Source organism: Panicum virgatum, chromosome 9K, assembly GCF_016808335.1.
Source record: "Panicum virgatum strain AP13 chromosome 9K, P.virgatum_v5, whole genome shotgun sequence".
NCBI classification, from domain to species: Eukaryota; Viridiplantae; Streptophyta; class Magnoliopsida; order Poales; family Poaceae; genus Panicum; species Panicum virgatum.
This window is the reverse complement of record NC_053144.1, coordinates 31034992-31057524: the sequence shown is the minus strand read 5'-3', so window position 1 is coordinate 31057524 and position 22533 is coordinate 31034992. Positions and strand designations below refer to the sequence as shown.

Here is a 22533-nt window from a genome sequence, read left to right as displayed (position 1 = left end):
TGCTTATCACAATCTCCATCACCATCATTGCTTTCCATGTCTTGGAGAAGTTCGTCAATGTTGACATAATCGCAATTCGCAGTATCGCCGCCCGCTGTTGCTGCCGATGATGATGATGGCTATTGTTCTTTTTCATTCACTGACGAGGTCGTCGTCGACGAGTTTCATTTAGATGCACCTGTGACACTCGTATCTCCTTCGCCATGAAACTTCCAGACAGTGTAATCCTTGACAAAACCATATCAGATCAAGTGAGATTGCACCACACTATCTTCTCGGACCAGTTTGTTATGGCACCTAATGCACGGACATATGGTGCACTCCCGACCCAGACTCTCACGATACTTTTTCACAGAGGCAACAAATTTTCGCACATATTGCAGAAAAGTCAGATTGTCGCCAGCCCTCGATATCTTCTACATCCATTCTGCCCTGCCCATGGACGAAACCTTGCACACAACAAGAAATTAGAGTCACATAAGCAGATCTAGAATCGACTCCATTTAGATCTAGATCTAGATCTGGACCAAAAGCACCAAAATCAACTAAAAAGAGAGGAGGAGAGTAAGAAATCAACCTCTTGCAGTGCCACCTCCACCAAATCCAAGGGAAAAACCTCCCCCCCTCTAAAATGGCTAATTTTTGTGTTTTGAGCTCAAAACACACAAAAATGGAGTGGGAGCCGTGGGGAAGAAGGGAGGGCGTTGTGCTGTTATATAGGGAACTTAACCAAGGCGGGCAACCTAAGGATACTACCTTGGTTAAGGACCTATTAACCGAGGCGGTTGCGTTATGTTGTACCGCCTCAGTTAAGTTTTAAGTGAGGTGGTTTGTTTTAACCAACCGCCTCGGTTAATGTCCTATTAATTGAGGCGGTTTCCTTAGGTTGCCTCGGTTGATGGATTAACCGAGGCGGTTGCGAGGCTGGCAGCCTGGCCACCATTAACGGATGTGGGCTGCCGGCCATCCTGCCTTCGAGGTGTTTTCAAAACGCCTCGCACTACTACAAAATTCTATTTTGCGAGACACTAAAAAATAGGCTCGGAGGCGGGCAGGAAAAAAACCGCCTCAGTTAATAGCCTGCATTAACCGAAGCGGTTATAGAAAACCACCTCGCAAAATTGATTAACCGGGGCGGACAACTTATAAATGTCCGCCTCGGTTAATAGTCTATTTTCCGAGGCGGACACTTTATAAAGGTCCGCCTCGGTTAATAGTCCAAGCCCATAAGGAGGCCATATGAGCCCATATGAGGCCCGATAACGGTCTTCGTATATATATAGTGAAGTTAGGGTTACTCCTCTCATTCCTCTCAACTCCCTCCCCCCCAGCGGCCGTACCCCTCCCCACCCCCGGGGCTGCGCCCCTCCCTAGCGGCGGCGCCCCTCCTCCCCTACCCTGATGGCAACGGCGGCGCCCCTCCTCCAACCAAAGGACGGCAGCGGCGCCCCTCCTCCCCTACCCTGACGGAGGCGGTGATGATCCTCCTGCACCCCAATGGCGGCGGCAGCGCCCCACCTCCACCAAGAAGGCGGCGGCGGCGCCCCTCCCTCAACCCGACGGCGGCGGTGGCGCTCCATACCAACCTCCATGCCCTCTCCCCCTCCGGTTGTGGCGGCCTGGTGCGCGCTCAATGGGCTGGATTCGGGTCCGGTGAGAGCAGATCCGGAGGCGGGGAGGCCAGATCCGGTGGTGTTGCGGTGGGCGGCGGCGGCGGATGGGCTCGACGGGCTCGTGATGGGCTCGCCAGACTTTTTCTTTTTTTAATTTTTTTTTATTCAATTAACCGAGGCGAGCAACAAACCACCTCGGTTAAAGCTTTATTAACCGTGACGGAATCTTCGAGGCGGTTGCGCTGCCCGCCTCAGAAAAGGCTTTTTGCCTGCCTGGGAAAAGACTTTTTGTAGTAGTGTCAGTTAATCCTCATTTTAGTAGTGTGAGTGCTTCAACAACGTGGACTAGGGGTGGCTTTTGGTCCTACCGATACCACGAGATACATCATTGTGCAAGGGTTTGCTTCCTTTCATCTCCTATTTACATTTCTGTATTTCATAGTTGCAAACTTGTGTGCCTTTACTTTCTTAGTGTAGATCAAGCTAGGATTGGCTATAGATTGCTGCTGACTCTTAGTAACGACCAATTCTAGGCATCAACTTGATTAGAAAATCGTGAGAGTTTGCATTTCTTGGGCGCATTATCTATCAAATAATTCCCAAAACACACTTTACCTGTACAGAATTGCAAGTCGTCTTTTTAAGCTAAAATGTAGGTTGCAAGCACACTTTGGCCCAAGGTAAAATCACAGATAAAATTAGAGCATAAGTTCAGGCTCAATTGGACCAAAAGTAGCCCAAGAACTAAGGTGCACTGGCTTAGGACAAAGCAAGACACCAAAGTTTGGACAAGAGGAGGCCCAGGACAGCCCAACCCCTAGCAGTTGGGTGTGGTTGGCGTCCTAGGCAGGCCGGCCGACCATGCTAGTCGGCCGCCTAGCCCATGGGCCCCACCGCCTTAAACCTTTGACCACGCAACCTCCCATTGGTCCTAGACGTCGGTTCTTCAAGGATGACCAGCTGCGCACCCCGTGGCTCCCTGCTATAAATATGAAAGGGAGGGAAAGGGAGGGGGAGTTGAGAACATGGACACATACACACAACACAAGTAAAGCTCAACTCACTTCTTGCTTTAGCTCCATAGGTTAGTGGAGTTTAGGTGAAGTCTAGTTGTCATCGAGTCCCCAGAGTTGCTCAGAAGTTCTGGTATGGGTTCCTCTCTAGTTCTCTTATGTAATCCATGATCATTTGTAATAAATTTAAACTATAGTTACCGATATCTGCTCGATTTATATTCTGAATATTCAGACAAATACTTCTTCATCAGGTTACGCTATCCCTCAATGCTTGCATCGCGTTATCGCCCTGTGCTTGCGATGGTTAACATATTAGCTTTAGAACTCTGACAACTGCTCCAGTATTTGTATGTTTGCTCTAGTGTGATGTTTGTCCATCTAGAGGGTGGGGGCTCCGTGCGGGATACTAGAGTATCGCTTGCTAATGTAGACGTGGTGTCTAGACTAGTTAATTGTTGCTGGATGTTACCCTTTCCCACGGTTTGTAGAGGTAGCCGAAAGGTAGTGACAGCCCTGTCCATACCCTGTAATCCTCCATGATCGGATTGTGGGGTTGGAGGTGCATAAAGTCGTATGATGTGGTTGGGTAACTTTCGTCCAGCTAGTAGCGGTCTCCCTGTTGTATCAGTTTAATCTTCTGTTAATCTAACCATAAGATAGCATAGATATAGCTAGCCTAGTACCTTTGACTCAAACTGCTAACTTCTTCTTTTCTCCCTGCATACATACATATATACATATATATATATATGTATATATATATATATATATATATATATATATATATAGAGAGAGAGAGAGAGTTATGTGTCACACTACTTCGTATCCCGCTATTTATCTTACCCTTGTTTATGCATTTGAATATCGATCAGTTTATTAACTAGCCTATGTAGTTTCAATCACCGTCTTCTCTGCAGAAATATAAATGACACCGCAGTATACTCCCGAGTAAAATGCTACAATAGTATTTCGTGCGTTTGCGGATTTATTCGTGGTTTATGAAATACCTGCCACCCCTTGACGTGTGCAGGCGTCATCGCTAATCAGCAGTGTCATAGGTAGGCGCCAACAATTGCAGAACTCTTTTGGGATGAGCGTTTCATATTAGTTGAATCATAATTGCACATTTAGATAGCATATTTTAGTTTAAGTTTTGTGCAAACTAGTTGAAGCCATAGGTTAATTAAGGTTTTAGATTGTCTAATTCACCCCTCTCACTCTTAGGCTACAAGCACCATATTCCTTTCAGACAAGACTCGCTTATTCACTCATTTCGGCTTGGCACACTTGTAGAAGCTAGAGAGCCACCCACCAAGCAGAAGCTGGTCATGTTGACCTGCCATCACTGCTAACACACTACTGATCTTAAATTGAAGAGCATATCGATCGATCGGAGACGACCGCGGTGCATCGAATAATTGTGGATCAGTGATCTGCCTGCCCGATCGATCTTGACCCCTAGTGGAGGCCGTTCTCTGATCGACCACGCGTTGCTTTTCAACACTGTCCAAGACTCCAAGGTACACTGCACCGAAACACACAAACGGCAGTTATCCTTGCCATACCATTTTCAGAAGGAAAGTATCCTACAGTCATGTCAGCATGACATGCATGTCTGCATCAGAAAGTGCACAAGGGACAGCTTATGGCTTCAAGGTGGAAGGACGCAAGTTGCATATCCATGATTTTTTTTCATGTTCCTTCTTGTTAATGTAGGTTACTAGTGTAGTGTACGTACCACAAGCACGTATTTAATTTTTCTTCCATCAATGACTTCATTTATTTTTATTTCAAAAATAATACATGTCTTTATTCTCATTCCATAAAGTAATGACGTCAATTATTATCCTTGCAAAACAAATAATGATGCGAATTATGGATGAATGCACATACAAAGGAAAGTAATTAAAGTGTGTGCCAAAGCAAAGTAATGCACGGGTACAAGAGGTGGGTATAGAAAATTACTGGTGTAAAAAGTATTAGCATTTCGGTATGTAGAAACATTTTTCTTATATCAAAATATGGGTCTCCACATCTTTCGTAAAACCTTTTGGCCTAAGAAGTGGGACCTCCGTGAGGGTATGATAGGTTTAATTTTTGTAAGAAAATATTTCAATTGTTTCAACTTCTATAGTATAGATATAGATATATAGATATATAATCTATATAGATATATAATCCCACGCATCTGTAGCTGTGGATCCCCTTGCAGCCGTGCGTATCTGAATATAGGAGTCTGGTTTCTAAATGTTAGTGAGAAATCTATTAGTACGTCCAGTTACTTTTAGATGATGTTTCAGGCAGAAAAATTGAACTAAATGCATGTTGAATTTTTAGCCATCTGAAACATCATAGACATGTAACTGGAGGGATAACCATTCTTCTATAACAACGGTTCATGACCAGAGCACGATTCCAGTGTCCTGCTCTGCTCATACCATTTATAGCTCTACACAAGACTGCAATAGAGATTTATCGATCAATAGATGATTTCCGTTGTCGCTGCCAGAACTGGCCGTTCCACACCATCTGTGACATCCGTGCCACCTACTTTGTGCTATTTTTGTCTGATTTCTTAATTTTCCAAAAAGTTTTGGTCAAATTATGGATGGAAATGGATTGGATACGAGCTATTGTATTCATATACAGATACAGTACGAATATTGAATACTCATTTACAAATACGATCTATTTCATTTAGTCTCAGAACCCCTACGGTCGGACGTGGATGTGATGTTTTCATTCCTAGGTAAAACTAAGATATCACAAACACAGAGACATGCATCCCACGCTTTGCTCTCATGTCCTATCCTACTAACCAACAGCTTCATCGGCGACTCTTGTCATTGCCGGAGGTCACAACTTTCCTGCTGCCTACCTTAAGGCGCAACCTCAAGCTTTGTGATCTAAGCACCAGCATGTTGTATCAATGGGTGGATATTGATTGTGTGGACTAAATATTGAGCTTTCTATATTTTCTGTATACATGTTTTTAATCAAATTTGATAAGAACTCGAATATTCTACAGTACAAATACAAATCAGATCATTCCGGATAGAGTTTAGATATTATACATTTATGATGATAAAAATCATTTGTTCATTTCTAAAATGAAGGAATATCTTTTATTTATGAAAAACCACATCAAAACTAATGTTCAAACAAGTAGAGGGTTATATCTTTTAAAATATTTATGAGTTAATATTATTGCAATCAAATACTGACCTAATATTTGATCAATATAGAGCTAGATGAATAAAATTTATAGCCAAATTAATACTATATGTTTTCTCTACTTTTTTCTATCTAAATAAAAATATAATATTAATTTTTGGCTAAAAGCTATGGTAATGTGAAGCAAGAATCAGGTGACATGAAAAAAATATTATATATAAACATTATAGTTCGATGTATTTCTCATTTGTGTCGTGTTTCTTTTTCGAATACTATTCTGAATATCAGCACATCTAATAGAACCATGTATGTTAAATGCATTTTTTATTTTTATATTGACACTATCATATCCACTGAGATTTTCAATTTCCACATCCATACCCATTTTATAGAAATGAATTCAGATATTTGGTATCCATTTGTTAATCATGATGTTCACGTTGTTTTGTCAGATGTCAGATTCGATAATGTGGATTGTCAATATCCAAAGTTTCCATTCCCATGTCAACAGTGTTTTTTTCTCACATCAAACCAGCACCAGCCAATAGTGTTTTTTCTCTCACACCAAACCAGCACCAGCCAGCCAGCAGTACTTTTCTCTCACAATAAATCAGCATCAGCCACCAGCCACAGCCAGCCGAACAGAGTGTTGTCTAAGTGTTGTCTAAGATGTCTAAGTGTTTAGTTTTTTTCATAATTAGTAATTCTCAAATACTAAGGATTATATAGTATTAATTGAATAAATGTCTTGATGAGTAAACTAAATTAGCAACTAATACTTAGCACGGGTAAGTAAATGTCTTGAATAAACTAAAACATCCTTGGCTATTTTGGAAAGTCTTATGCAAGAGCAGTAACAGCCGGTCATTAACACAAAAAATATTCAAGACGAAATGTCTTAAATCTAGTTGTGACTTTGCTGTGACATCAAATTGTACCTGCCAAGCTGATGTAGAGATGTAGTGGTGTTAGTATCATCGAGTTGCCTATGGATCCTTTTTTTCATCAGTGTTTCAAGTGTGTCATAGCGATGACTGCGGTCATGTTAGGTTGTTTTGATTTAGCACGCAAAAGTTTCTTTTTCCTTACACTTTCATTTGGTTAGACACCATCCAATATTGGGCCTTATATCCTTTGTTTCCTTTTTCAATTCTATTATTGGGATACATTTTAAATTGTACATGCATATATATATTTCCTTCAAAGAGGATTAGGTGAATCTGCAATATTATAATGCAGTAGTTGGGAGGGAAAACATGGTTGGTTCTTTTAAATCTTTCTGTATATATTGTATAATAATAGATATAGATCATTGTTATTTGGTACGATAAGATCAATGAATGAATGAATATCAGAAAGTTTGGCATACTTCTCTCAGAATTATATGTTGCATTGATGTCACGGTTTTTTCTTTTTCAGGAGAAAAGACTGATGACCCAAAATCGCCAGGTTAAGCTCTAGGCATGCTATTGCGCAGTCCATGAGACCATGACCACAAACAAACCACATAATGCTCTTGCCCGCAGAGATGCTGCATCAATCCAACCAGGGGCGGAGACAGGGGGCGGACAGGGCCTGGCCCCCATGGTCCCCAAATTTACATTAGAAATTTAAATTTTGATTAAATTTTTATATAAATTTTTATGATTGGCCCCTCTAATAATGAAAAAATCAACTTCCTGACTCCGCCCCTAATCCAACCATGCCCACACAACTCAGCAACACTTTGCAGACAGCGATTGCAGCCGCCAAACTGTGTACGCCGCGACACCTAACGGCCGCCACCGCACGAGATAAGCCCATAGATATCACCAAAACAAGACCAGAAACCCACGGCTTGGTGCCCACCCCAATAATCCTATCTCCCACCCTATAAATATACCTAGCAGCCTCTATCCCAACAAGGCAACAAGCTGAACGAACAGCGGACTTGTTTGTCTCGCCTCACTGGTTCCGGGATCAAGATGACCTCCATGGGATTCAGCTATGCGCAGATCCACGTGCGGCAAGAGAGGTGCAGGACGAAGATCCTGCAGGCCGAGGAGAAAGATAAGAAGGCCAAGGATGCAGCTGGCGGGGGAGAGGAGGTTAACAGGAGACCAGCAGCTGAAGAAGACAAGGCCGGCGGCGGCTCATGGGCAAGCGGGAAGGTACACCCCTGTGCCAGGCCGGCGGGGCCACCACCACCAAATTAAATCATTGGTTGCGGTGGTTGGGAATGGAAGTTGAGTTTAGTTTGATCTTGTGTTCCTTTTCCGTGTGCTAGTTTCTTTCTTTTCTATGTGTAAAGGGAATGAAGCTCTTGTTATATGGTTGATGAATCTTACCTTTCTGTCCATAAATATGCAAACGTACTCCATTTCTGTTTCGGTTCGAACATTTTTTTAGCTCACAAATATCACAACTTGATGCATGTATGGTTTCTTCTCTCACGTAATTAACTAATTATTAAACTTGGCATAATAACAATACTAGTATGAATGTACTTTCCGAGAAAACTGAATATGTATGGCCTCACTGAGTTCAATCTAATTTAGAGAAAATTACTGACAGCGAAAGTTTGAAAAATGACAGTAGTAGAGTAGTAGACAATGCGGAATTGATAGATACTGTGCGGTAAGGATGACATACATGATTCAGACTTAAATGCCGACCAGATAGTTTTCTGGTTGCAGGGGCCGGGCTTGCTAGTGGATGGTGCGCGCACTAGATCCTTATTTATTGTTCAATCACTTATAGGAATAATCCAGTTTATCTGGAAGGAAAATGGTGTACTCCCTCTGTCCTGAAATATAGGGCCTCCTAGTTTTTTGTCAACAAAATAAAAATATAGAAAAAATACGCATGTATCCCTCATTAGTTCTCTGTTTGGTTCATTAATTGCAAGATTATCAGCTAGCTATTGGTTGCTGCACCAGAACCTGGGAGATCTTCATTCCCTTTATTACTTCCTAGTCCACTGGAATTAATGGGGGGAGAGAGATTGGGCCCAAAGAACCTTAGAATGCTTTACATTTGGGTACAAATTTTAAACTCTCTAATGTCTTACATTTCAGGACGGAGGGAGTATATCTTTGGTTGAACTATATAAAAAATTGTGGACAGGAAAATAAAATGCTAGGTATAGTGAAAGATTGATGGGATATATGTTGCATAGAAAAATGTTGAGTTATCAAAAGGTAAGGAAACATTGTTGAATGAACTACAAAGTGGAAAATGTTGAGTCTTTGCAAGAGTTGCAGTCTGTACTATATGAAAAAAGTTGAAGCGAAAAATAAAAATGTTGAGGAAACATATATTCCGTAGAAAAAAAATGTTGAGTTGAGAAAAAATTGTAAGAAAAAAATGTTGAAAAATAGATGGAATGATCCATTTTTTTGTAAAATAAAATGTTAAATCTCATATAATTGTTGGCAGAACCATATAAAAAGTTAGTTTGAGAAGAAAAATATTGTGTAGAAAATGTTTAGAGAAACATATATTACATTGAAAACTGTCATTGGCTCTTCAAGAGGTCAACTGTACCACTAGATCGTTATAGAGTGGTTCACTACCGTATAGCAATTGCCCATCTTACTGCTTGATAGGAGCAAATGTATGCTTGATCTATAGTACTGAGAAAATATAGCTGATGTTCTACTCTATGATTCCATCTTGATTTCTGTTCTGTCCTTGCATATACTTATTTCTGTTGTAGGACAGACTGTCTAATGGTCTCCAAAGTAAATCAATTTTGATATATTATCCCAACTGTCATGCACATTAATTCAATATATACTACTAGAATATGAATATGTACTTTTCAGAAAAATTGGATATATATGGTTGTTGATGACTTCGATCTAATTTCTCTGGAAAACTATTGATTGTGAAAAAATCTAATGTGCTAGTGGTCGACCATGCAGAATTGATGGACACAATGTTCCCCATGGATTACATATAGGATTATTATTTATCGTCCATAATCAATGCCAACTGCTGCCTTGTTGCTCACCATGGTCGTGGTCCTGTTTACCATCTAGAGCCTAAATGTGGCCATATTTTCTTAAACACTATCACTTAATTTACATAATCTGTGGTACAATAAGCGGCTGCTGAAAAAAATCAGTAAAAATTGTGCCAGAGCTCCATAGACTAAGGGGACGTGTGCCACAAAGGTCAACGGGCGGCTAACAATTCAAACCTCCAATTCAGATAACCACGCTTGTAGATATAAAACAAGTTTATTAATTTACCATGCATAAGTTATTACATTTCTAGAATGGCGAACCCATTTGTAGAGTGGGAGCTGGGGTCAGTTTACGTCTTGACGTCTTGTACTGGCAACAAATATATATTTTAGCTATACAACCGATGGCTATGTCCTAAAGTGCTTTATTGTGGTAGAGTAATAGATAGTTGAGAATGACAGTGTGCTTCGTTCAAAGTGCCATACCTACCAATCTAGAGTTCACCACTGAGCAAGTTATTGTTGCTCTGATGCCTTATGGCTACTAATTCAAGCCAACACTACTAGAAAAGTGTCATCAATACCAGGTCATATGCCCTTCGGTACCGGTTTTCTAAACGATACCACAAGACCGAGACTTAGTCTCCGTCTCTGGTAAAACACCCTGTTGACACAGAATTGCGCCAACACACTCGAATGCGCTAGAACGCGCGACGATCGTCAAAATGATTAACACAGCGAAAACCCTGGGCGGACCGGTCTGACCGGTTTCACCGACCGGTCTGACCGGTGCAGGCAGGGAACTCGCGAAGACCTAGAACAGCGAGCTCGGGAGGGACCCGTCAGAGCTCGTGATCGTAGGGTTGCTCTGAGGTCGGCAGGCCACTCAGAACGCCATCGAACGCCATGGAGACGAGCGAAGAACAGCAGATGGGGTTGGAAAAGCTAGGGTTTAGAGGTAAAAGGTAAAGGATAAATGTGTGAATCGATTGGGGTTTTTCTCAATCGGCCTTAGCCTTTATATTTATAGGCCGGGGAAGACGTACCCCTTCACGAGTAGGATTACATGAGGACTCTTTACAAAAACCCTAATTCTACTCGGACTGTACAAACCAGACCGGTCTGACTGGTCGGCCCGACCGGTCAGACCGATCGACCTCAGCAGGTGCCAAATTTGGCTGTCAACATACGCCCCCCTGCTTTTTGGTGAGTTTCACAAACCAAAAAGCAAGAACTATCCTGATGTACATGTTTTACACAGAGCACACAATTCTAAAAATAAAACTAAGGGCGATATCCAATACCGGCCGTCTTCGTCTTCACGCACTTTGCCAAACGCCAGGATTGAATTTCTTCAAGTATCTCCCATTGATAGCCCTGGGTAGACGTTGACCTTGCACCGTCTCCACCATATACGAATTTCCGGAGATAACTTTGATAATCTTGTATGGACCCTCCCAACTTGGCGACCATTTGCCAAACTTGTTGCTTTTCATCCCAAGAGGCAAAATTGTCTTCCAAACCAGATCCCCAACCTGAAAAAATTTAAGTTTTACCTTTTTGTTGTGAGCTCTGGCCACCCGAAGCTTGTCTTTCTCAATCTCCTTCAAAGCCTTCAAACGCTTGTTGGTCACCTCATCAATATTATCCATCATCAAATCATGGTAATCAACAGCGGAGGGGTCATTTTGTTTTGCCAACCTATATGCGTCCAGATTACCTCAACGGGTGAAACGGCCTCTTGACCATACACAAGCTCAAAAGGAGTAACCTTAGTAGAACCATGTCTAGATATACGATGAGCCCACAATGCTTCGGATAACACCTCATGCCACCTCTTAGGATTTTCCTCTATCTTCTTCTTGACAAGTTAGATCAAAATCTTATTACTAGACTCGGCGCCCACAATGCTTCGGATAACACCTCATGCCACCTCTTAGGATTTTCCTCTATCTTCTTCTTGACAAGTTTGATCAAAATCTTATTACTAGACTCGGCCTGCCCATTGGCCTGAGCATAGTATGGAGATGAATTGAGCAACTTAATCTTATAAAATTCGGCAAAGGCACACACCTCTTTTGATATAAATGAAGGACCTTGATCCGTTGTCAAAGTTTGTGGAATGCCGAATCTATGAATAATATGCTCAGTAATAAAATCAATTACCTCCCTATGTGTCATATTCTTCAAAGGAACTATTTCGGTCCACATAGTAAAATAATCTGTAGCAACTAATACGAAGCAATGCCCCTTTGAAGATGGAGGATTAATTTGTCCAATAAAATCCAACCCCCAACCTCGGAACTTCCATGGTTTAATAATAGGATGCATCAACGCAGCAGGCACCAATTGCAAATCACCAAATCGCTGACATTCTTCACACCCTTTATAGTATCTAAAACAATCGGACAGCATGGTGGGCCAATAGAAACCAGCTCTTCTGAGTAACCACTTCATCTTGGGAGCCGATTGATGAGTACCACAAATACCTTCATGAACCTCACCCATAGCAACCCGAGCCTGATCCGAGTCTAAACATTTGAGGAGCAAATCTTCGGCAGTTCGATGATAATGTTCATCGTCAATTAAAACATACTTGAAAGCCAAACGCCGAATATTTCTCTCTGCGCCACGACCAGGATCTCTCAAATACAACATAAGAGGAACCCTCCAATCCTGGGCTTCGGCCAAGATGATTGAATCATCTTTTTTGGCCGAATCAGAACTAACAGCTGCATCACCGGTCAGACCGGTCTCTGGACCGGTTTGACCGGTCTGGGCGGTCAGACTGGTTGCGCTGACCGGTCGGACCGGTGCGTCCAGAACCAGACACTCGGCTTTCGTTTGCATCGGCTTGCGAATGTTGAAATATTTTTTCGTAACATTATAGCCAGATGCTTGTTGCGCCAGAGTATTTGCCTTTCCATTCTCCTCCCTTGGAATATGTTTGATAATAAATTCATCGAAAGAGGAAATAATATCGAGGCATTTATCAAGATATGCATTTAGAGAACCATTATAACACTGGCATACCTTAGATACTTGCTGCACCACCAGAAGAGAATCTCCAAAGGCTTCAACATGCTTCACGCCCATGGATTGCAAGAATTCCAAGCCAAATAGAAGACTTCATACTCAACTTGATTATTTATGCAATCCTCCTTTGATCGGTTTGAGAACTCAGAATACCACTACTTGGAGAAATCAAGACAGCACCAATTCTTTGACCCTCACCACAAACCGATCCATCGAAATATAATTCTGTGGTGTGCAAGTAACATAGCCGACTTCTAGATCATGCTTGTCATTAATCCGATGCTCAACAATAAAATCCGCTATGATTTGACCTCTCATAGATTCCAAGGATTCACAAGCCAAATCATACTCAACTAAAGCATAAGCCCACTTGCCGATTCTATCACTTAAAATCGGCTTTTGTAATCATGCACTTGAGCACATCGGTTTGACATACTACTATGCAAGTAGTAGATAGTAGATAATGTTTTAATTTGGTACAAGCATAATAAAGAGACAAATATAACTTCTCAGTAAAAGTATACCTTGTCTCCACATCAATAAGTCATCGGCTTATATAAGTGATGACATACTCTTTGTCTTCGGTTTCTTGAGTCAAAACAACCACAATGATCTTGTCTTTAGCAGCCACATAAAGCCTGAAAGGAACCCTTCTCTTAGGCACCTTGAGCACAGGTGGTGAAGACAAATAAACCTTGATCTTTTCAAAAGCCTCTTGCTGTTCTACCCCCCAAGTAAATTCGGTTTCATTCTTTAACCGAAGAATAGAAGTAAGAGCATCAATATGCCTTATTACAAATCGTTTGCCAATTTTCTAGCTCGAATTGAAAAACTCCTAATTCGGCTTTTATCCGCTGATGTTGCAATTTTCAACCAGCTCAAGACCTCAAATACAAGATCAAAGTCTTGAGAGCCCCTTGCAAACTGATCTGTTGCATAGAAACTTCATGAGGTAAATTATCATTTGCCAATATTTTGCCCCCCGAGCACTTAAATGTCGTCGAGCTCCATATTGCTGCTCTCTTGGTGTAGCCTCATGATCCACTAGCTCGTCATTGCCTTGTACCGAGAATGTTAGCAGTGTTTCTCCATCGCAAGGAACCGAAACAGGCATTGCCGATTCGGCTTTCTGTTCTGCTGCATCACCATGTAGTTCAAGTGAAAATGTTCTCATATGTTGTTGAGCAAGCGAACTACTATGGGGAGGGCTGCCAGCTCCCCTTTCTTTGCACGTGCCTGCCATGGTTAGTGAACAGCAAAAATATTCACAAGAAAAATATGTGCAATCAATTAGTGGAACTAGGTGACAGCAAACTCCATTCTCTCAATCTTGTGCCACCATGTTCTTACATGTTCTTACCAAACGAGGCAGGAGGTGTCGGTAGCCAGCAAGAACAACACAAATGGTTACACAAGCACAACCTCATGATGTAGAAGATAATTTGTGGAGCTATAGGTGGTTGCAAGCAAAACAAATTAAGGTACAGCTAGAACCACATTAGTCAAAGCAAGTTGAATAAGCATTCATTGATGGTCCTATGCTGGTCCTAGGGCTAAATCAAGCTAGAGACGTGGGCCTGAACACAAATGTTGTCACACACCAAAACAACAAGAAAAGCAAGAAACAACAGCTTGACCCCTTCACTTTTTTTGCTCCTCTTTTTTTCTCTTTCTTTCTTTCTTCTTTTTTGCAGGGGCTGAAACTCTTTTGTTTAGTATCAGAACAACCAAAACAAAGGGATATCTGCACACAACTACTTTGAAATCAGTTCAACGTCACAACTTTCAGACAGCAGGTTGCGAATCTCAAGTGCTATTGCGTAGTGCTCTGAAGGAATTTTGGAGCATGGTTAGATCCGTTGGAAAGAACACAAGATAAGCTTTCCAGATTGTATTTAAACACTTAAATTGGACATGTAACACAAGATATAAGACTATTTTCTTCTAGTGCTCAGATCTGGGAAGATGGATTCGTGGTGGTAGCAATGACAGCGGAAATATGAATGGATTTGGTTGATTTCGTGGTGACTGAAACGTGACCAGAACTCAAAATTCTAAAGATTGAACCACTAAGAACTAGCAACTAGCCCAAACAATGCAACTGAAAACTCAACAAGCAAAGAACTAAGCAGAACAGCAAAGGCTCAAACTTGTTGTTGGGATTTTCAGATCTAGCCTATTTTTGTGAAGTTTTTTGGACTGTAGGTAAAGGGATGGGTAGAATCTCTCACCAAAAACCTTGCTTTGATTACCACGTGATGGAACCCGCTGGGGTTTGTTCCCGATCTTTCGATGAGAGTGGAGATAACTTGATTTGAGGAGGATCGACGTTGTGCTGCCTGACTACAACACCACAAGGGCAACGCTGCGCCTTAGCGACAGTTACACTGCCTCCAATTTGTGTTTTCTTGCTGTGCCAAGAACAACCTTGAACCTGCAAGCAAATCAAAGTATAAGCAAGAACAAGTGGACAAGCAAACAGCACATAGACCTTGCCCAAAGGATGAATTCGATACACACAAGTTTGGGGTTCTGAATCAAGCAAATTGGGTGGTCTAGTCGACACACGCATTCACTAGGAAGTAGCAGTAGCTAAACTTGCATCTAAACAAAACCCAAGTATTTCTTGTGGCCGCTACTAGTTTATATAGGGGGGAGAGCAGCCAAGAGGGTGCTGAAGTGGAAACCCTAACTTATTAACATGGGCCCCTAGTGGGCTGGATGAGATACAAAGGACTCAGCCCAAGTCTGGATGCCCGAAGATCATTCTGACGATAATTCTTAGCTCCGGACGAATCTGATGATGTGATTGGATTCATTTGAAATTAGAGTTCAAGATCTTTCCAACGAGTACTCATGGGCCTCAATCCACCTCCGGAGTGAAGAGGTACGCTCGAATGAAGTTTCTGCTGCATGAAAGGTCCGAAACGGGATGAACAACTCCGTTTGCCCCTCCTCTGTTTCTGCTGAGCAAATGTTCCAAAACGGAATGATCAGCTCCATTTGCAACTCCTTCGCTGCTGCTGTGCGCAAGGTTGCAAACAGAACGAGCAGCTCCGTTTGCTCTGCAAATGATGTCATGGTCGAATCCAATATCCTCTCCATCGTTCCTGAGAATTAAAAATGTAAGCTTGTTGTCCCATAGGTGTGGTTGTATCTATTTCAGGGATGTCCACATCAAATAGTAGATCAAACATCTTGCGTAAAATGACACTCCAAAAATGCGTTTAATTGTTTCATCCTTATTACAAAAGCAGTCCTCTTGCTGCATCGCTTTTCTAGGTTATCTTTGGTCAAAATGAGCCCTCTACATAGATGCCACAAGAAAATCTTAATTTTCAGCAGAGCTTTTAGATTCCAAATCTGTTTGTTTAGTTTGGGGATGTTAGTATATAGGTCATAGGAAGATATTGTGATTTCACTGAGAATTGGTCAGATAGTATGATTTCACTGAGAATTGGTCATTTGGATTTAGAATTTATTAGATTCCTGCATAATCCATCTTTTCCATAACTCAACATAATATTTTCAATGATTGGAAGTAAATCCTTCCATGCTTCTAATTTGTGTCCATTGAGATCTTCACGCCATGAGAGATTAGGAGGTGAGGTATTAAGAACTTATGCTGAAGGTGAGGTATTGAGAACTTCTGCTACAGTGTACTGATTATGGCGGGCTATGTTATATAGGATAGGGTATTGTTCCCGTAGAGTTGTGTTTCCCAACCATTTATCTTCCTATCTTAATTTGTGATTCATCTATGAAGGTTACAAACTGGAGAAACTCTCTCATTTTATCTTCATAAGGCAAGCCCAAAACTGTGAATCCGCGTTTTCCCACTGTATTTGTGATAGGGGTTTGGTATGTACTCCCTCCGTTCCATAAAGAGTGCAGTTCTAATTTTTTTAGACAGATTAGTGGTGGCGTGAAAATACTCTTATGCCCTTATTTATTGGTCAAATGCAATTAGTTTTGGTACGCAAATCAAATCTGATCACTTAATTAGGCAAGTAGTTAAGATCCAATTTCTAGTATTGCACTCTTTATGGATTTTTTATTTAGACCTAGGATTGCACTTTTCAGGGGATGGAAGGAGTATTACATAATTTTTTTTGCCACATTCCGTCCTTTGTCAGTAGTTTGATGAGCCATTTACTACTTTTTATTTCCAAATAATGAATTTCTAATCGGCCTGCTAATGGGTCTAAACCCACCCCTTACCTAACCCACCCCAATTCTTATGGAAATCAAATGGCAACCCACCCCAACCCAAAAGCTCAACTAATGGGTCAAATTTAAAATATTTTGACTCTCCAAAAAAGTTGAAATAATCTGCAATTTGAAACGGAGGGAGTAGGTCGCAGAGATCGTGTGTCCATATTGGGATGCCATCGCTCCCATCAGTTCCACTTCCACACATATCTTGCATGGTTTGCATTCCATGGGGCACCTATATATACCACGCTGTCATCCTATACAATATTATTGATCACTTCGTTCATCACTTGTGCGCCGCATGCGGCCTTTTTCAAGTCTTCGAAGGTGTGGATTTTGGGTTGCTGGTGAATGGTTGAAAACTGAAGCACGTAGAAAGACTAATATAGACTCCCTCTGGGAGTGCAGGTTAGGTACCGCCATTTTCAAGGCTGTGGCTGGTTTCGTGCGGTTGTGTGCCTTGGCCAGCACGTTGACGAGGTGACTGCTAGTATTATTTATTGCATATACTCGGTGTCCAGCCAGGGCGACGAGCAGAGGCAACAATTGGTGAGTTCCAAATATGCTATTCAGAATCACAGAAAGAAAGTAAGCACTAACCATGCAAGATTACATTTCTCGAATGATTGTTGACATAGCACCTTTTTCGGTACTACAAAAGCCTTTGACTCATTTGCAGGGTGCAGGAACCGGTTCGTCTGACCTCATTTCCAGGACCTATAGCTGTGGTGCTCCATTCTGGTAACAAATGAGATCGCCAGTGAACTTTGGCCAAAGTGGCATACCAGGAGTATACTATACTGAGCAAATTGATGGTGCTCTGGTGCCTTATGCCAATAACTAAATCAGTGGCACTCAAGCCCTGCCTCAAGCACCGAGCATCTTGCGTGTAAACTACCGACCAGAAATGCCAAGAAAGGAGTGGAATCTCCAATCCGTGGAATTAATGCTCATCCGGAACTAGGAGGGCCCATCAAGATGTGCGCCCTAGCAAGTTGTAGTAGGCTCGACAGGCTGTCTATAATATAGTATTAGTATGCTCAATCACCGTCAAGAGGAAGGAAAAAAAACACTTGGAGTTCTGCATGACTCCCTCCCATTTTTTTAATTACACAGTACAACTCAAACACTCACAACGTGCGCACACTCACCTCTATGAATACACGTACGCAAACTCTAACCCTATGAGCATTATTGACGATTGAGCTGGCAAATCTTCGAGATTGATAAAGTCACCATAGGCGCCTCGCTGTCGGCAGGAATGTCGCCTACCACTGCAAAGTCAATACCGTTAAATTCTAGAAATTCGATCTCACGGGACATCGGACCCAGGAACTGAGGTGCTACTGAGGCTCTTGTACCTATTAGACTACGTATCATTTCGCGATTCCCTCCAATTTTGTGCTTGTTACTGTACCATGGTCTATAATTCCTGTGTTAAATATGGTTGTGAAAGCGAGTAGACTAGTCAATTTTTGTTTATGCTAAAATCTGTCGGGCTATAAAACTCCGGTCAATTTTTATTTATGCTACTATTAAGCCTAATTAGTCTATAATTTGACCACTAATTATTACCGTAACCATCTGCTTATTGTGCATTAGTTATACTTAACTGATTCCTCTAGAGCCCTAATTGCAACTCATGCAATTAGTTTTATATTAAGTTGGCATCCCAATATTCGAATTGACATCCAAACATTCAATGTAACAACTACTTAAAAAACCAAATGAAGCCTTGATCTCTGAAGTTTCAATCCTTCTATTTAGCAGCAATGTTTGTGTTCTGTTTTTTTTATAGTGGTGCATTTTGGAATAATTAATAACCACATTGAAAGTGATCTAGGCCCCTAATCGGGTTTTGGTGGTTAGGACAAAACACATGTATATTTAATTGTGTATTTGAGCATGTGTGCAGGTGATGAGTTTGAATAGATAAAACAAATGAAGTATGACCCCTCAAAAAGGAAATGAAAAGCGGTGTTTTTGGATTAAACTCAAGAAGTAGATTTTAAATTTTAAATTTGAGTACAGGAACATCGTACTATCAAGAGGGACTTGGTTTCGGGGGTTTTGATTTGGAACTAGTGCTCAAGAGACCTAAACAAACATTTGTGAGCCACAAAAACAACTCCAAATTGTCGTTCCTTTGAAAGATCTTGCCTAATCCGGAGAGTCCGGGTGACAGCCCGGAATGTCCGGACAATGAGGTCCGGAGTTTCTGGGGCTATACCCGGAGTCTCCAAGTAACCCTTCACCAACGGCTAGTTTTTGAGTGGAGGGGTATAAATAACCCCCCCTCCCCTTCAGCCTAACTCTCTTGCCCATTTGATGAGCTGAACTCAACCCTAAGCCAAGAAAGAGCTCTCACTCCCTCACCTTCATTCTTGAGTGATTCCTTTGAGGGATTCAAGTGAGAGTGTAGCAAGAGCAAGGATCGGTCCACTTGAAGGGAACATCCTTCTTCAGTAACTCAGTCAGGGGCTTGGAAATCTTGGAGAAATTTTCAATGAACCTACGATAATAACCAGCAAGTCCAAGAAAACCTCTCACCTCCTTGACATTTTGAGGTTGCGCCCAATTGAGCACATCTTCCACTTTGCCAGGATCAACCTCAATACTATTCTCAGATAAAACATGTCCGAGGAAAGATATTTTCTTGAGCCAGAATTCACACTTACTAAACTTAGCATAGAGACGATGATCACGAAGTCTTTGAAGAATGATGCGGAGATGCTCAGCATGCTCTTCCTCAGTCTTGGAGAAGATAAGAATATCATCGATAAAAATAATCACAAAGACATCAAGTTCCTTAAAGAAGATAGAATTCATTAGATACATGAAGTAAGATGGAGCATTGGTTAATCCAAAAGACATGACCATATATTCATAAAGTCCATATCTAGTAGAGAATGCAGTCTTTGGAATATCTTCTTCACGAATTTTGATTTGATGATAGCCCAGGCAAAGATCAATCTTAGAAAAGAATTTAGCTCCAACTAATTGATCAAAAAGGATATCAATCCTAGGAAGAGGATACTTATTTTTCACTGTCACTGCATTCAAAGGTCGATAATCCACCACCGTACGCAAGGTCTTATCCTTCTTCTCAACAAACAAGGCCGGGCATCCCCATGGTGAGGTGCTCGGGCGAATGAAGTCTTTCTTAAGTAAAATCTCCAATTGTCTCTTCAATTCCACCAATTCATCCGAAGACATTCTATATGGCCTTGTATAAATCGGGGCCGTTCCGGGAAGCAAGTCAATAACAAACTCAATATCCCAGTCGGGAGGCATCCCCGGTAATTCCTCAGGAAAAACGTCTGGAAACTCACACACAACCGGAATTGCCTCTAACTCCGGTATGACCATGGCATTAAGTGCATAGAGTTTTGGGCCACCCTTCTTATGAAGAAAAAGGATAACCCGGACTCCAGATGGGTGCTTAAGCTCAATGGAGCAAGGATTGCATCGAACAACTCCATCATGTCTAGACATCCAATTCATGCCAATGATGACATCCAAGTCTTCTAAATCAATAATCAAGAAACTTATTGAGAGAGTGAGCCCCATAACATCAAGATGAGCTAGATTGACCACCTCATTAGTTACTAAAGTTGCACCAAGAGCATCAATATGAAAAGGAGTGTGAACCTTTCTAATAGAGAATTGATGTTCTATAGCAAACCTTCTACTCATAAAAGAATGTGATGCACCAAAATCAAATAATGCTCGGGTATTAATTGAGTTGATGGAAACCATACCAACAAGCACTTGCTCATCCTCACTAGCTTCTTCGGTGGAGATATGATTCAACCTGCCTCGCTTGGGAGCTTGTCCATTTTTGCTGCCTTGGCGGTTGGGTTGAGAAGGAGTGGGTTGATTTTTTAACATTACTAGCTCCACCTTTCTTGGGAGAGGGACACTCCTGGCTATAATGACCTCGCCCACCGCAATTGTAACATGGACCTCGAGGAACATTTCCACCACCGCCTCCTGGTTGTCCCATAGAGCATTGAACTTGACCTTGAGGATCCGGAGGGCGACGGGCCATCCACATAGGCTGAGGAGCACCATAACCCGGAACTTGGGGTGCAGGAGTAGGCCCTGTGCGTGCACGTTGAGAACTACCACCATAGGAAGATGGGGCAGCCCTCTTACGGTTGTCCGCTTCAAGTGCATTTATATCATGCTCGGACTTGATTGCTTTGTTCACCATGTGATTGAAATCATTGAAATCATGAGCGGAGAGGTGACTCTTTAACTTTTAGGATAATCGCTTCATAAATTGATACTGCTTCTTCTCATCAGTGGAGACATCATCCTTAGCATATTGAGAAAGATAGTTGAAGGCATGGGCATACTCTTGCATGGACCTATTCCCTTGAGTCAACTTGAGAAATTCTTCCCTCTTGATAGCGATAACACTAGCAGGAATATGATGGGCTCTAAAAACTTGGCAGAATTCATCCCAAGTGATTTGATGACCTCGAGCAATTTGAGCCTTGTAACTTTTCCACCATACTCCCGCGGCATCACGGAGTTGATGAGCCGCGAAAGCAACTTTCTCTTGATCATCACATGGAAATAGTCCAAATTTTTCCTCAATGGAACTAAGAGAAAAGTTAGCATCCAATGGTCCTTTGACCCTTGAAAGATGGGAGGTTCAGTAGCAAGAAAAGCGGGATAGCCATGGCGTGGGTTACCACCGCCACCTTGGTTGGCCATGTTCTGCACTAGAGTCTGCAAGATTTGATTATGAGTTTGGCGACTATCCTCCGACCTTCTAAGAAGCTCCATAACAGCTGGATGCAAGGGAGGAGGTTGAGGCAACTGCTCACCACCGGCGCCGAACCCCGCTTGCGCATCAGGATCAGCCATCCTGCCGCCAACCACAAATGAGATTCACGACAAGTGGGAAAGAAAAATAATAGAACATAATCGTACAAAAATTGCACAATAATGTAATATCAACCACAATTGTGTGAGAAGATGATGTTGGATTGGAAGTTGATAAAGATCATAGATAGATGGTATCTAGGAAGATTAAACAACAAGAATTGAGGTAGATGAACATAGAGACACATATCACCTACAAGATGCTATAAATGCATGCATGCAAAAATGAAATATGAAGACATGATGCCACCTACAAAAACCGCCACAAATTTTAATTCATCTTATATGCAGCCCACAAGACAAGACAAGCTTTATCAATCCTTAGAAAATTCAAAATTTTAATAGTACTAATTTTTAGTGAACCCAACCTATGTCTAACGTACCTCACATCAAATTTTAGTGAGAAAACCATGTATAGAATGCTAAACCTGCTCTGATGCCACGCTGTGAGGAACTGCCCAAGTTAAACGCATTTAATCGGGTCGTCATCCATTGATCCACCCAATTAAAAGAGAATAACCCCGGTAGTCCTTGATATGCGTCCTGAACATGCCCAGGATGATACACCTCACTAAGCACAACTTGAAATTACCATCATATATAAGCATATCCATACATAGAAGTCTCTTACATA

The 22533-nt window shown here is 41.7% G+C and overlaps 1 protein-coding gene across 1 annotated transcript; it reads right to left on the bottom strand.

The window, feature by feature from the left end:
- Positions 1–19409: 19409 nt before the first annotated feature.
- On the bottom strand, positions 19410–21077 carry LOC120647942 (uncharacterized mitochondrial protein AtMg00860-like). Its single transcript, XM_039924742.1, has 2 exons — positions 20943–21077; positions 19410–19811 (listed from the first exon to the last, which is right to left on the bottom strand). The coding sequence occupies exons 1-2, from the start codon at positions 21075–21077 to the stop codon at positions 19410–19412; spliced, it is 537 nt and encodes a 178-aa protein (XP_039780676.1).
- Positions 21078–22533: the final 1456 nt, after the last annotated feature.

Bases quoted from the DNA above. Each gene is read 5' to 3' on its own strand.
- LOC120647942 (XM_039924742.1), bottom strand. From the start codon at position 21,077: ATGGTGCTCCTCAGCCTATGTGGATGGCCCGTCGCCCTCCGGATCCTC. The intron at 19,812-20,942 runs GTCATTATAGCC...ATCTTCTTTAAG, and splicing joins TTACAATTGCGGTGGGCGAG to GAACTTGATGTCTTTGTGAT.